This window comes from Cebus imitator, unplaced genomic scaffold (assembly GCF_001604975.1).
Source record: "Cebus imitator isolate Cc_AM_T3 unplaced genomic scaffold, Cebus_imitator-1.0 Scaffold609, whole genome shotgun sequence".
Classification (NCBI taxonomy): Eukaryota; Metazoa; Chordata; class Mammalia; order Primates; family Cebidae; genus Cebus; species Cebus imitator.
In genome coordinates, this window is record NW_016107924.1 from 54,479 (window position 1) to 70,509 (window position 16,031).

Here is a 16,031-nt window from a genome sequence, read left to right on the forward strand (position 1 = left end):
AAGTCCATTTTCTTTTTTTATTTTTTTGAGACAGAGTCTTGCTCCGTCGCCAGGCCAGAATGCAGTGGTGCAATCTCGGCTCACTGCAACCTCCGTCTCCTAGGTTCAAGCGATTCTTCCGCCTCAGCCTCCTGAGTAGCTGGGACCAGAGGTACGTGCCACCACACCCGGCTAATTTTTTGTATTTTTAGTAGAGATGGGGTTTCACCATGTTAGCCAGGATGGTCTCGATCTCTTGACCTTGTGATCTGCCCACCTCGGCCTCCCAAAGTGGGATTATAGGCGTGAGCCACCGCGGCCGGCCAACTCTTTAAAGGCCCTATATGCAAATATAGTCACATCCTGAGCTACAGGCAGACAGGACACCATGCAGCCCAAAACAAAGGTTTTTACCTTTTGTTTTGTTTTGTTTTGGTAGAAACGGGGTCTTGCTATATTGCCCAGGCTAGTCTTGAACTCCTGGGCTCAAGTGATTCTCTAACCTCAGCCTCCAGATTAGCTGGGGCTACAGGAGCACCACCACGCCCAGCTAATATTTTTATTTTTTGTAGAGTCAGGGTCCTACTATGTTTCCCAGGCTGGTCTCAAACTTCCAGGCTCAAGCGATCCTCCTGCCTTAGCCTCCCATAGTACTGAGATTCCAGGCCTGAGTGATAGTACCCTGCTAGCTTTCGCTTTTTACTTTATTTCTATGTTGTTAAAATGTATTACAATAAACATTACTTTTAAAGGTTTTTGTGCAATTCAATCCAAATTTCCCTGAAGTATCCACCTCCTTCTTGGGCCTCCTCTGAAGTCAGAATAGGGGAGCTGAAGCCCTCTCTCTGCTGGCTCCAGGGACAAAACCCCCGGCCCATTAAGGCCTTTCCCCTGGGGAAGGTGGCATGGAATAAGAACGTTCAGTACCAGGCCGGGCACGGTGGCTCAAGCCTGTAATCCCAGCACTTTGGGAGGCCGAGGCGGGTGGATCACGAGGTCAAGAGATCGAGACCATCCTGGTCAACATGGTGAAACCCCGTCTCTACTAAAAATACAAAAAATTAGCTGGGCATGGTGGCACGTGCCTGTAATCCCAGCGACTCAGGAGGCTGAGGCAGGAGAATTGCCTGAACTCGGGAGGCGGAGGTTGCGGTGAGCCGAGATCGTGCCATTGCACTCCAGCCTGGGTAACAAGAGCGAAACTCCATCTCAAAAAAAAAAAAAAAAAAAAAAAAAAAAAAAAAAAAAAAAAAAAAACATCCTGGTCAACATGGTGAAACCCCGTCTCTACTAAAAATACAAAAAATTAGCTGGGCATGGTGGCACGTGCCTGTAATCCCAGCGACTCAGGAGGCTGAGGCAGGAGAATTGCCTGAACCCGGGAGGCGGAGGTTGCGGTGAGCCGAGATCGTGCCATTGCACTCCAGCCTGGGTAACAAGAGCGAAACTCCATCTCAAAAAAAAAAAAAAAAAAAAAAAAAAAAAAAAAAAAAAAAAAGAACGTTCAGTACCTGTCTGGTCATCACTAAGGCCTTTCCCAGATAGCTGACATGGTCTTCAGACCACTCTGCCAAACATCAGGTAGAGGCTGGGTGAGGTGGCTCACGCCTGTAATCCCAGCACTTTGGAAGGGTGAGGCAGGTGGATCATCTGAGGTCAGGAGTTTGAGACCAGCTTGGCCAACATTGCAAAACTTCGCCTCTACAGAAATAGAAAAGCTAGCCATGCATGGTGGCACGTGCCTGTAATCCCAGCTACTCGGGAGGCTGAGGCGGGAGAATCACTTGAACCTGGGAGACGGAGGTTGCAGTGGACAGGGATCGCACCACTGCACTCCAGCCTGGGCGACAGAACGAGACTCCATATCAAAAACAAAAAAAACAAAAAACAAACCAGGTGCAGGGGCATCGTCTGTTTTCCAGGCTCCTGGTTTATAGCTACAAGCTCTGGGCATTTAATACCTTGTAATAATCCATCCTTCCCTTACATACCTCTCAACATAATGACTGTACAATATGGCCAATGAAACGGATAGTAAAATGAAACACAGGAAAGTAATAAAGTGAAATATGAAGAGAGTAGTACATTCTGGATGAGGGTGGAATGCAAAATTGTCATCAGGCAGAGAAGACGGCAGGAGAGCCTGAGAGCTGGAGCTCATCTACCCAAAAGAGGCGATAAAAAGTAGAAAGATGGCCGGGGAAAAATCAGGGAGAGCATCCACCTGAAAGACTGGAGGCTGGGTGAGGTGACTCACACCTGTAATCCCAGCCCTTTGGGAGGCTGAGGCAGGCAGCTCATCTGAGGTCAGGAGTTTGAGACAAGCCTACCAACATGAAGAAACCCCATCGCTACTAAAAATACAAAATTAGCCAAGGTGTGGAGGCGCAGGCCTGTAATCCCAGCTACTCGGGAGGCTGAGGCAGGAGAATTGCTTGAACCCGGTGAGCCAAGATCGTGCCACTGTACTCCAGCCTGGGCAACAAGAGCAAAACTCTGTCTCAGAAAAGAAAAAAGAAAGAAAGGCTCTCAGGAAACAGTGATGAATCAGTCTTTAGCATTAAGTCCCAGGGGAGAGGTGTGGATTTAGGGATCCCTTTGGATATGGTAGAATTCTCCTGGGTCCTAGTCTGGTCTTAAATCGCAGACCAGTAGCAGGAAAACCCTAACTGTACTGTGGTCCTTCATGTCACTGCAACTTCAGCCCTGCTGTGATGGTGTATCTGCTCCTTTGGATGGCTTTACCACCTTTAAAGATGAGCCCATGTGGAACAGAGCCAAGGGGCCTCAGCTGACAGCCAGCACCAACGATCAGTCATGTGAGTGAGACTACCTGGGATCCCCCAAGCCCAGTTGGGTTGTCAGACGACTATAGCTTCAGCTGCAGGAGTGACCCAGGGACACCAGCAGATGAGCCGGCTAGCTGAGGCCAGCCCAAACTGCTGACTTAGAACCGTTGTTATTTTAAGCCAGTAAATTTTCAGTGACTTATTACAAAGCAATAGATAACCATGACAGTCTAAGAGGATCTAAATTTGGAAACAGTATTGAATATTTAAGATAACTGATTTGCCACATTTATAAGTTTATTAGTATATAAGAGCTTCTTGTCCGGGGCAGTGGCTCACACCTGTAATTCCAGCACTTTGGGAGGCTGAGGCAGACAGATCGCTTGAGGCCAGGAGTTTGAGACCAGCCTGGCCAACATGATGAAACCCCATCTCTACTAAAAAGGCAAATGTTAGCTGGGCGTGGTGGTGGGCGCCTGTAATCCCGGCTACTCCGGAGGCTGAGGTAGGAGAATTGCTTGAACCTGGGAGGCGGAGGTTGCACTGAGCAGAGATCGGGCCATTGCACTCCAGCCTGGGCAACAGAGCGAGACTCTGAAAAAACAAACACAAACAAACAAAATAAATAAATAAATAGAGTTGGTTGGCTGGGCACAGTGCTCATGCCTGTAATCCTAACACTTTGGAAGGCTTAAGCAGGAAGATTGCTTGAGCCCAGGAGTTTGCGACCAGCCTGGGCAACACAGTGAGATCCCATCGCTACCAAAAAAAAAAAATTAGCTAGGCATGGTAGCATATACCTGTAGTCCCAGCTGCTCAGGAAGCTGAGGCTAGAGGATTGCTTGAGCCCAGAAGGTCAAGGCTGAGTGACCCATGATTGCTCCAGACCCTGTAGACCCCATCTCCAAAAAAAGGAAAAAAGAAAAAGAGTTGCTTAAGTGATAAGAAAAAAAAAAAAGCCTTGTAAATCCTTTATTTCCTTCTGCTGGGAACTTGAGGTGTTTGAGAGATCAGCTACTTTAACTCTGTAAAATAAATTTTAAAATCTATTAGAGAATTTAATTACCTAAGTTTGTAGTTGGCATTCATTTTTGGAAGAATTTAATCTGTTGAACTTATGAGTTAATTAAATATTAATCAAAGAATAAGTGAACATAATTGTTCTTAATTTTATAAAAAAAAGAAGGCTTATACATAGAAAACTAGATTTACAAATGGCACTTGGATGTTTCAGAAAAACTAGTTTTTAAAATTTATTCGTTTAATAAATACAGCATTAATTTAAACACAAGCAGCAGTAGGTAGTTTTTCTCTGCACAAAAGCCCCTCTCCATTAAAAATCCTCAACTGAGGCCGGGCGCGGTGGCTCAAGCCTGTAATCCCAGCACTGTGGGAGGCCGAGGCAGGTGGATCACAAGGTCAAGAGATCGAGACCATCCTGGTCAACATGGTGAAACCCCGTCTCTACTAAAAATACAAAAAATTAGCTGGGCATGGTGGCACGTGCCTGTAATCCCAGCTACTCAGGAGGCTGAGGCAGGAGAATTGCCTGAACCCAGGAGACGGAGGTTGCGGTGAGCCGAGATCGCGCCATTGCACCCAAACATGGGAAAAAAAAACAAAACCCCATCTAAAAAAAAAAAAAAAAAAATCCTCAACTGACAACATCCTATGGCCCAGTGGAAGACTAAGCATTCCACAGACTTCCACGCTTTTGCTTCTGTGGGTCCCTCTACCTGGAACACCCCCGATACACATACACCTTCTATACCTGGCAAAAGTTTACTTTTCCCAAAAGGTCTAGCTCAAATTCTATGAAGATATCCTCCTTCACCAGTGTCAGAATCCGGCTTCCTGCCCAGGACCGCCTGCGCATATGACCCAGGCCTCCAGTAGACCTCGGAGAGCTGTTAACTGGGACCTTCACTATCTGTGTGAGAACAGAGCTGAATCTCAGCAAAAAGAAACAGTAGCACTGACACACAGTGGGCATCCAGGGAGCTTCAGCAGCCTGACCGTGTAGGACATGGATTTTGGAGATTTCTGAGCAGGCAAATAACATGATACAATTTTTTTTTTTTTTTTTTTTTTACGGAGTTTCACTCTTGTTACCCAGGCTGGAGTGCAATGGCGCGATCTCGACTCACCGCAACCTCCGCCTTCTGGGTTCAGGCAATTCTCCTGCCTCAGCCTCCTGAGTAGCCGGGATTACAGGCACGCGCCACCATGCCCAGCTAATTTTTTGTATTTTTAGTAGAGACGGGGTTTCACCATGTTAACCAGGATGGTCTCGATCTCTTGACCTCGTGATCCACCCGCCTCTGCCTCCCAAAGTGCTGGGATTACAGGCGTGAGCCATCACGCCCGGCCTTTACAATTTTTTTTTTTTTTTAAATACATGTTTGTTGGCTGGGTGCAGTGGCTCACACCTGTAATCCCAGCACTTTGGGAGGCCAAGGTGGGTGGATCATCTGAGGTCAGGAGTTTGAGACCAACGTGACCAATATGGTGAAACCTTGCCTGTAATAAAAATACAAATATTAGCCAGGCATGGTGGCACATGCCTGTAATCCCAGATACTCAGGAGGCTGAGGCAGGGGAACTGCTTGAACCCGGGGGGCAAGGTTGCAGTGAGCCTCGATTGCACCACTGCACTCCAGCCTGGGCAACAGAGCCAGGCTCTGTCTCAAAATACATACATACATACATGTTATTTATTTATTTATTTTTAGAGACAGGATCTCACTGTGATTCCCAGGCTGACCTCCAGCTCCTGGACTCCAGTGATCTTCCTGTTTCAGCTTCCCAAGTAGTTGGGACTACAAGTGTGACCCACTGCGCTTGCCTTGATTTTTTTTTTTTGAGACGGAGTCTCGCTGTGTCACCCAGGCAGGAGTGCAATGGCGTGATCTCTGCTCACTGCAACCTCCGCCTCCCAGGTTCAAGTGATTCTCCTGCCTCAAGCTCCCCAGTTGCCAGGACTACAGATGTGTGCCACCATGCCCATTTTTTTCTTTTTTGTATTTTTAGTAGAGATGGGGTTCCACCATGTTGGCCAGGCTGTTCTCTAGTTCCTGACCTCAGGTGATCCGCTCCCCTTGGCCTCCCAAATTGGTGGGATTACAGGTGTGAGCCCCTGTGCCTGGTGGCTACGAATTTTTTCTTGTGGTTTTTTTGACAGTCTTATTGAGGCATAATTGGCACACAATACACTGCACATATTTGCTTCTCTGCAGAGTTCACAGTAAAAAAAAAAGTGCATTCATTAAAAATGTACAATGTGGTGAGTTTTTAGATTTTCTTAAATTACTTTTTTGTAGCGATGATGTTTTGCTATGTTGCCCAGCCTGGTCTTGAATTGTGCAAATGATCCTCCCAGCTGGGTCTCCCAAAGTGCTAGGATTGCAGGCCTCAGCCACCGTGCCCAGCCACAATGTGAAGAGTTTTGACATAAGGATCTATGAAACATCACAACAATTGAGATAATTAAATTATTCTATATTAATTCTAAGTTAATCATTTTTGTTAATAATTTCTTTTAGAGATGCGATCTTGCTATGTTGTCCAGACTAGAGTGGCGTGGCTGTTTATAGGTATACTCAAAGTGTACTACAGCCTCCAACTTGTGGCCTCTTCCACCTCAGTCTCCCCAATAGCTGGGTGGAAGGTAGCCTCTAGTTGAGGACCAAGACTTCCTTTTTTTTTTGAGATGGAGTCTCACTCTGTCACCCAGGCTGGAGTGCAGCGGTGTTATCAGCTCACTGTAGTCTCTGCTTTGCGGGTTCTGCCTCAGCCTCCTGAGTAGCTGGGATTACAGGCACAGGCCACCAAACCTGACTGATTTTGTTGTTGTATTTTTATTAGAGATAGCGTTTCACCACGTTGGCCAGGCTGGTCTCGAACTCCTGACCTCAGGTGATTGATCTACCCGCCTTGGCCTCCTAAAGTGCCAGGATTATAGGCATGACCCACTGTGCCCAGCCTGAGCACCAAGACTTTGTTTTTTGTTTGCTTTTTGGGATGGAGTCTTGCTTTGTCACCCAGGCTGGAGTGCAGTGGCATGATCTCAGCTCACTGCAACCTCTGCCTCCCAGGTTCAAGTGATTCTCCTGCCTCAGCCTGCCAAGTAGCTGGGATTCCAGGTGTGTGCTACCACATTGAGCTAATTTTTGTATCTAGTAGATATGAGGTTTCACCATGTTGGCCAGGCTGGTCTCAAACTCACCTCATGATCTGCTTGCCTTGGCCTCCCAAAGTGCTGGGATTACAGGTGTGAGCCACTGTGCCTGGCCAAGACTTTCTTTTTTTCTTTTTTCTTTTTTTTTTTTTTTTTTTTTTTTTTTTTTTTTTTTTTTATTTTTTTTTTTTTTTTTTTTTTTTTTTTTTTTTTTTTTGAGATGGAGTCTTGCTATATTGCTCACTGCAACCTCTGCCTCCCAGGTTCAAGCAATTCTCATGCCTCAGCCTCCTAAGTAGCTGGGACTATAGGCGTGCGCCACCACACCCAGCTAACTTTTTGTATTTTTAGTGGAGATGGGGTTTCACCATGCTGGTTAGGATGGTCTCGATCTCTTGACCTTGTGATCTGCCCGCCGGCCTCCCAAAGTGCTGGGATTATAGGCTTGAGCCACTACACCTTGCCCGGCCAAGACTTTCTTATGGCTGGGGCCTCAGCCTCTGTCTCATAATCCTCCCTACTCATTGCCAGGAAGGTTGCACAGGGCAGAATAACGGCCCTCCAAAGATTCCACATCCTACAGCCCGTAATATGTTACATTACCTGGCAAAGGGGAATGAAGGCCGCAAATCCGCCAAGTAGAGAAATTATCACAGATTATCTAGGTGGGTCCGTGTAATCACAAGAGTCCCTGAAGATGGAAGAGAGAGCCAGATGGAGAGCATCAGAGGGAAATGCCCCTGCAGAAGAATGCTCAGAGGCAACCACAGTGGCTTTGAACATGGAGGAAGAGGTCTTGGGCCAAAGAATGTGGGTGGTCTATGGAAATCAGAAAAGGCAGTGAAATAGACTCTGCTAGGGCTTCCAGAAAGGAACACGGCTCTGGTGACCCCTTGATTTCAGCCCAGTGATACCTACATCAGATTTCTGTCCTACAGAACTTTAAGATACTAAATGTGTGTCACTGAAGCCAGTGAATTTGAAGTAATAGCACAGCAGCGATGGAGAAGTAATATACAGCATCACCCACATGCTTCATTTCACCAGTGATATCTGCATAACCACTTTCCAGACCACAGACGGGAACCAAACAAACCCGGACCCAAGTCGGGGCTCCGATCCTGACGCTGTGCTGACCTTGGACCAGTCATCTCACTGCCTGGCCGTGGTGAGAGCTGAGGATGTGACGGGCTAATGGAGGTGGTGGGAATGGACACAGGGGGCTTAGCTCAGTACAGCTGGGGCTTTGTGCCTGTAGATGGCTGTCCTGGTTGCAGTTGGCAAGGTCCTTCTTTTATTCTGAGTGACTGGAGGGGCTACAACTGGTGAGGTGATCCAGGGCCTGACTTCTGTGTCCTGAACCATGTCTTGCTGATGTTTTCAGGAGAGGGTGCAGGCCTTGCTGGCGGTCCTGGAATGTTGGGGGCCATGGGCTCTTCCCTCCTGGCCTCTGCCTCCCCTTTGCCCTCACTCCCAAGACTGATTACTGCCTACCCTGCTGTTGGCAAGTCTATGCTGATCTTGTCTTGGGTGGATTTAACATCTGAAGCGCAAGGCTGAGCCCATGTCAGCATCCCAGTCAGGCCACCTGCATCCGCAGCATGTCAGGGATCCGCCCACAGCTGGCCCAGGTTATTGCCACACTCAGAGCTGGAGGCTTGGAACACAGGAGCAACTTTGCAACCAGCCACTCTCATTCCTGACAGCTCAAGGAGCTCGACTCTCAGGGGCTAGGGTACCCCAGGGCAGCAACACTAGTATTGCAACCTTCTCCAAAATCCTGGCTTGTTCCCCCCGGGGTATTAAAATATACTCATTATTACTTTTGAGATAGGGTCTCACTCTTGTCCAGGCTGTAGTGCAGTGGTGACATCATAGCTCTCTACAGCCTTGAACCCTTGGGCTCAAGTGCTTGCCCACCTTAGCCTCTGGAGTACCTGGGACTAGAGGTGAGCACCTGCTATCAATCACACCAAAGTCATTTTTTTTCCTTAGGGTGGGGGGGTGTCTCACTATGGTGCCCAGGCCGGTTTTGAACTCCTGGCCTCTGATAATCCTCTTGCCTCAGCCTCCCAAAGTGCTGGGATTACAGGTGTGAGGCACCTATTCAATATTCATTATCATATTCATTATATTATGATGGCACGGTCTGTATTATTATACTTATCATAAAGTAAGATTAATAGTACAGGAAAGTATATAAAAGTACTTAAAAATCCATCCTCATGGTTTTTGTAAAAAAGAAAAAATACAAAGAAAACAATTGCTGGGTGCAGTGGCTCACACCTGTAATCCCAGCACTTTGGTAGACCGAGGCGGGCGGATTACCTAAGGTCGGGAGTTCAAGACCAGTTCGCCAACATGGTGAAACCCCGCCTCTAAAAGAAAAACAAAAGAAAACATCACCCCAATTCTTCACCTTTTGAATGCCACTTGAAGCCCACGTGTCCTGCCTCCAAATTCCACTATTTCCACCCTCAGCTCCCCGGCTGTCCTAGATCATCTGCTCCAGCCGAGCCTTGGCACTGGGGCTATTAGGAGGCAGAGGCTCTGGGTAGGAGTTCCCAAACCAGATTTACCTGTTCGTCGCACCTATCCCTAGAAGGGCGGGCTGGGGTGTGGAGGCGGTGCCCTGCGGACCCGTGGGGAGACAAGCCCTGGTCTCCGAGGCTGCAAAACCCTCGGCACCGCGGGAGCCGCGCTCAGCTCTCCCAACTCGGTACGGAGCGCCCCGCGCGCCTGCTCCGCTGCGGAGCCGAGAGCAAAGGGGGCAGGCGCTGCGTGGAAGGCTCAGGGGCTTCAGACCGTGCCGGGGAAGCCGAGGCGCAGCCAACCAGGAAATTGGAAGCGGCCGAAGCCACGGGGAAGCGGGGGGGAGGCGCTCGGGGGCCACGGGAAAGTGGGAGGGGCTCGGGCGTGGCTCCACCCGCGGCACTGGGAGCCGGGGCGGGCGCGCACGTGTGTATACAAGTGCGTGGGCCCACTGAGCGTCCCGGACTACAAGTTCCAGCGTGCCCAGCGGCGCTCCCGGGTTTTCTGGCCGCGCCGCCCGCTGGCTCCGAGCAGGTCGCCACTGGCTGGCAGTCGCCACCCAGTCCCAGAGTAAATAAGGGAGAGACACTCCCGAGCACCGTAAATAGAGTCCAAGTGGGTGGAGAGCTGCCCCGCGCCGCCCGCTCATGTCTCTGCAGAGCCGAGTGTCCGTCCGCCTGGCGCAGCTGCGCGCGGCGTGGCAACTGCTGGCCTCCCCGCGCCCCTGGCCCGGGCGCTTGGGGGGTGCCCCGCGGACCCGCAGCAGCGCGTGCGGTCCCCCGGCGTCCCTGGGCGCGTTCAGCCGACAGGCGCGGACCTCAGCGGGAGTTGGGGCGTGGGGGTCGGCGGCGGTGGGGCGGACAGCCGGGGTGCGCACTTGGGCCCCCCTGGCCATGGCGGCGAAGGTGGACCTGAACACCTCCACCGACTGGAAGGAGGCGAAATGTAAGTGTAAGCACGAGGGTCTCGAGGGTGAGGGCGGCCCCACGTGGGGCTCCCTGGCTGAGCAGCTCCTAATGAGCGAGCAGCCCCTTCCACCCAGACACCTGGGGAAGCTGAGGCCCCATCTCCCCTGGAACGGACCCCTCCTCCCCATTCACAGCTACCCCCACTCCCGCCTGTTCCCACCCCTATGGAACAGTTGACTTCAGACCAGGTCCCTGTGTCCACGCAGGGTGGCAGCGTGAGGAAGGAGGCCTTCCTTACCCCACTGGAATGGGTCACAGAGTACCCCGAGATTGTGCAGGAGCTGCCTCCTCCCCTGTGTAGGAGGAAACTGAGGCCGAGTGCCACAACTGATTTCCCCAAGGTCACTTGGGGAGCTGTTGTCAAAGCGGAGGATCCCGGACTCCCCAAACTTTACACAGTGTGGTTCTCAAGTGCTCGGGAATAGGCCCAGGGAACAGCTAGGGGGCTGGCCTCCCACCTGGTGGGGCGCGTAACCCGACAGAGTGAGCTCCTTGGGCTGGCCTCTCCTGCCTTCACCCCACCCCAAGCGTGCACTCTGCCTTCCTGGGCACGTGGTCTGGTGCCCTTTCCCCTCCTTGCTGGCCTCTGGCCACCGTGAGCAGCTTGCTCATGCCAGGAACAGAGGTTAGAGGGGCAGGGCAGAGGTGGAGTCTTGTTCCTGTGACAACCGATGACACCCCCAAGAATCACGCTACCTCCTCTCACTCCTGGGAGGGGCATGAGTCCTGGGCCTGGGAAGGGAGAGAACCCGAGACAAGCCCCAAATAGCCCTGCTGGGCACCCAGCTGCCCCTGCCCTTCAGGGCCTGCCTCCCGGGATCCGGTCTCTTCCCAGCTTGATCCCCTTTCAGAAGTGCAGGGCAGTGGCTCATTGGCTGGGCCCCCACGGTGGAGTGGGCGCGGTCTCTGGCTGGGCGGGCAGGATGGAGGAGCCTGCTGTGGGAAGGCTAAGAAGAAGCTGGCTGTCTTGGGAAGGGAGATGGAAATCAGAATGATTTACTCCTGACATGAATTGTGTGGCCTGCGCCGGGATCTGAAAGTGACGCCAGAAAGCAACGACTTTAGTCCGTGAGCAAATGGAGAACTTGTCAGGTGCTTGGCCCTTGCCCCAGAACAGCAGGAGGAGTGGGGGCTGGCAGAGACACCTGGAGGGGGAGCCGCTGTCCCCACAGAGACCCCTACTCCCCCAGCACTCTCTCAGAGCAATAACCCAGGAGGGTGGGAAAGAGTTAGGGAGACCAATCACCCAGGCCCCTGCTCGTGAACTGCTGCTGTTTCTAGGATCCAGCCCCCACACCCCACTCCTCGGTGCTATGAAAGCAGCCAGACTTGGTGGGGCCGGGGTTCCCAGGCTGCTGTGCTGTCCCTGGGGTCTCCCTCTTTGCTTCTAGCTGGGATTTCCAACCATGCAGCAAACTCTTAATGCCCTCTAGGTGGCCAGGACTCAGATGTACGTCAGACAGGCAAGGGCCCTGCCCTCATGGAGCTTGCCATCTAGTGGGAAGATTACAAAGAATGTATTGTAAACAGTGTGTTCTAGCAGCCACAAGGCCTGGTAACCTCAGTGCTGTGAAGACGCCATGGCAGATGGGGCCACCTGAGCTGGGGAGATCAGAGGAGGCGTCTCAGAGGTGGTGGCCTAGAAGAGGCCTCCAGCTGGGGAATGGCATTCCAGACCTGTTATTGAGTGATAGTGGCCCAGGCGCAGGAGTGGGGCTGGTCTGGGGCTCTGCCTGGCGCTGAAGCCACAGTTAGAGGGAGCTTTTGGGGGTGGGACGTGGAGATCTCCCAATAGTTATCGGTTGCTGTGTAACAAAACACCCGAACCTTAGTGGCTTAAAACACACCTGCATCCTCAGTCCCTGAGGGTCAGGAAAATGGAGGGAAGCTTAGCTGGGTGGTTCTAGCTCAGGGCGTGCCCCCCCTGAGGCCGGCTGGGGCTTGGTTAGGGTGGGAGGATGGGTGTCTCCCTCCCGTGAAATGGCATTTGGTGAGAGGCCTGGGTTCATCACCTTGGGGCCTCTCTACGGAGCTGCTTGAGTGTCTTATGGCATAGATGTCCTACGCCTTTCCTCCACAGTACGTGCTCCATGAGAGGGAGAGTGAGGAAACCCCGATGCAGCTGCGGTGCCTTCTTTGTGACCTCGTCTTCAAAGTCCTGCACTGTCTCCCCTGTGTTTTTCTTGGGCTTAGAATCAAGTCAGGGAGTCTGGCCACACTCCAGGGGAGAGAAATTAGGCTCTACCTTTTGAGGGAAAGACTCTCAAAGAATTTGCAGGTGTCTTTTATTTTTTTAAATGAATTTTGAGACAGAGTTTCGCTCTTTTTGCCCAGGCTGGAGTGCAGTGGTACAATCTCACTGCAACCTCCGTCTCCCAGGTTCAAGCGATTCTCCTGCTTCAGCCTCCTGAGTAGCTGGGTCTACAGGCATCTGCCACCACGCCTGGCTAATTTTTTGTATTTTTCGTAGATACTGGGTTTCACCGTGTCAGCCAGGATGGCCCCAGTCTCCTGACCTCGTGACCCACCCGCCTGAGCCGCCCTAAGTGCTGGGATGACAGGAGTGAGCCACCTCACCCAGCCTAATTTTGTATTTTTAGCAGAGATGGGGTTTCACCATGTTGGCCAGGCTGGTCTTGAACCCCTGACCTCAGGTGATCTGCCTGCCTCCGCCTCCCAAAGTGCTGGGATTACAGGTGTGAGCCACTACGCCTGACCAATGTTCTTAAAATTAAAAAAATTAGTTTTTAATTTTTGTTGAGACAGGGTATTGTTCTGTGGCTCAGGCTGATGTGCAGTGGTGTAACCATAGCTCAGTGCACCCTTATGTCCTGGGCTTAGCGACCCTCCTGCCTCCACCTCCCAAGTATTTGGAACTACAGGCGTGCATCACCATATGCAACTGATTTTTCTTTTTTTCTTTTTTAACAGCTGGTAATCAGCTTATTAAAATAGTTGATTTAAGCATCTGCAATGGCGACTTCCATCTCAACTCCTGGCTTAATACTGTTGGAAGTCATCTGCTTAAGAATCTCAAAGGACTGGCCGGGCGCGGTGGCTCAAGCCTGTAATCCCAGCACTCTGGGAGGCCGACGCGGGTGGATCACGAGGTCAAGAGATCGAGACCATCCTGGTCAACACGGTGAAACCCCGTCTCTACTAAAACTACAAAAAATTAGCTGGGCATGGTGGCGCGTGCCTGTAATCCCAGCTACTCAGGAGGCTGAAGCAGGAGAATTGCCTGAACCCAGGAGGCGGAGGTTGTGGTGAGCCGAGATCGCGCCATTGCACTCCAGCCTGGGTAACAAGAGCGAAACTCCGTCTCAAAAAAAAAAAAAAAAAAAAGAATCTCAAAGGACTGTGCAAGTCAATGAGTCACTTTGTGGATTCACTCTCTTTTTTTTTTTTTTGAGACAGAGTTTTGCTCTTTTTGCCCAGGCTGGAGTGCAGTGGTGTGATCTTAGCTCACTCTAATCTCTGTCTCCTGGGTTCAAGCAATTCTTCTGCCTCAGCCTCCCGAGTAGCTGGGATTACAGGCATGTGCCACCACGCCCAGCTAATTTTGTATTTTTAGTAGAGATGGGGTTTCTTCATGTTAGTCAAGCTGGTCTCGAACTCCCAACCTCAGGTGATCCACTCGCCTCCACCTCCCAAAGTGCTGGGGTTACAGGTGTGAGTCACCGTGCCCAGCACTTGTGGATTTTCATCTGGAAACGATCCTATGTCTTAGAACCTTTACCACAAGGAGTTTTTCTTGTGATTCTCAAAGTTTTGGTAGGCATTTGAACCGGTCCTTTGACTTTGAGATTCTTTTCAAAACTTTGCTCCTCTGATCAAGTCAGCACATTCCTTCCCCGGGGATTTAACGTTGAGGCTCGTTAGAGTGATTGGAATTCCGTGACCTCCCACCTCCGGCTCCACAGGTGTTTTTCTAGTATCCTTAAAAGCCATGGCTGCTGCCCGGCTTCCTGACCAACTTGTTCCCCAGCGAGAGTGAACAGCAGTGAGTCAGGAGCAGAAGCGTGCGGCTCCACGACCCAAAACTACGACTGCGTCTTCCTCAAAGAGCTCTTTTGAGGCAGTGTGTGTTGCCCAGGCTGGAGTGCAGTTGTGAGATCTCAGCTGCTGCATCCTTGACCTCCTGGGCTCAAGCGATCCTCCCACTTCAGTCTCCCGAGAAGCTGGAACTACAGGCACGCACCACCACAACCAGCTAAATTTTTGTATTTTTTGTAGAGATGGAGTTTTGACATGTTGCCCAGGCTAGTCTCAAATTCCTAAGCTCAAACGATCTACCCACCTTGGCCTCCCAAAGTACTGAGATTACAGGTGTGAGCCACCAGCAGCTAACATTTTAAAAACTTTATTGTAGAGACTGGGTCCCACCATGTTGCCCAGGTTGGTCTCGAACTCCTGGCCTCAAGGGACCCACCCGCCTTGGCCTCTTAAAATGCTGAGATTACAGGTGTGAGCCACTGTGCTTGCCAAGTTATTTTTAAACCATCACATTATGGGAGATCTGGGGGGCTGCCTCAGTTGACTCTGCCTCTAGGGTCTGAGCCATGGCCCTTGATGACCCCTGCACTTTTCATCTTACATTTAAGTCACACTTTCAGCCAAGTTACATTTGACAATAAAGTGCCCCAAGCATACAGATCTTCAGTGCACAGCATATGCAACTGCACAACTACTACTTGGGTTAAAAGGCAGAACATCGTCATCACCCCAGAAGTCATCTCTTTTTGCTTGGTGCCGTCTGGAGCTAATTACTCTTGCGACATCTGTTCATTTTGTCTCTTCTTGAAGTCCAGCCCCTTTTACTGAGCATCTGGGCAGTTTATCGATGTTATTGGGTGTGGCAGTGGTTTGCTCTTTTTCATTGCTGTATAGTGTTCCAGTGTATAAATGTACCACAGTTTGCTTCCCACTGTGGTGGTTTGGTTTTTTGGGATGGAGTCTTGCTCCGTCGCCCAGGCTGGAGTGTAGTGATGTGATCCCTGCTCACTGAAACCTCTGCTTTCTGGGTTCAAGCCATTTTCCTGCCTCGCCCTCCTGAGTTGCTGGGATTACAGGCACCCACAAGCACGCCTGGCTAATCTTTCTATTTTAGTAGAGAAAGGGTTTTGCCATGTTGGCCAGGCTGCTCTCGAACTCCTGACCTCAGATGATCCACCCACCTCGGCCTCCCAAAGTGCTGGGATTACAGGCATGAGCCACTGCGCCCAGCCCCCACTCTTGTTGATTGATAGGCATTTGGGTTTCTTGTGAATAAAGCTGCACGGAACATTCTATTTATTTATTTATTTATTTTTTGCGACAGGGTCTCGTTCTGTTGCCCAGGCTGGAGTGCAGTGGTGCAATCACAGCTCGCTACAGCCTCCAGCTCCTGGGCTCAAACGATCCTCTCACCTGAGCCTCTTGAGTAGCTGGGACTATAGGCATTTGCCACTATGCCCAGCTAATGGTTTTTTTTTTTTTTTTTTTTTTTTACCATGTTGACCATGATTGTCTCGATCTCTTGACCTCGTGATCCACCCGCCTCGGCCTCCCAAAGTGCTGGGATTACAGGCTTGAGCCACCGCGCCC

The 16,031-nt window shown here is 50.8% G+C and overlaps 1 protein-coding gene across 4 annotated transcripts in view; it reads left to right on the forward strand.

The window, feature by feature from the left end:
- The first annotated feature begins 9,462 nt into the window (after positions 1-9,462).
- MACROD1 (mono-ADP ribosylhydrolase 1) overlaps positions 9,463-16,031 on the forward strand; it is a 173,014-nt gene continuing 166,445 nt past the window's right edge. For all 4 annotated transcript variants that reach the window (XM_017516904.2, XM_017516902.2, XM_017516903.2 and 1 more), the window contains exon 1: positions 9,463-10,422. In XM_017516904.2, the coding sequence (XP_017372393.1) occupies positions 10,125-10,422 (298 nt within the window). In that variant the 5' untranslated portion in view covers positions 9,463-10,124. The remainder of the gene's footprint in view (positions 10,423-16,031) is intronic.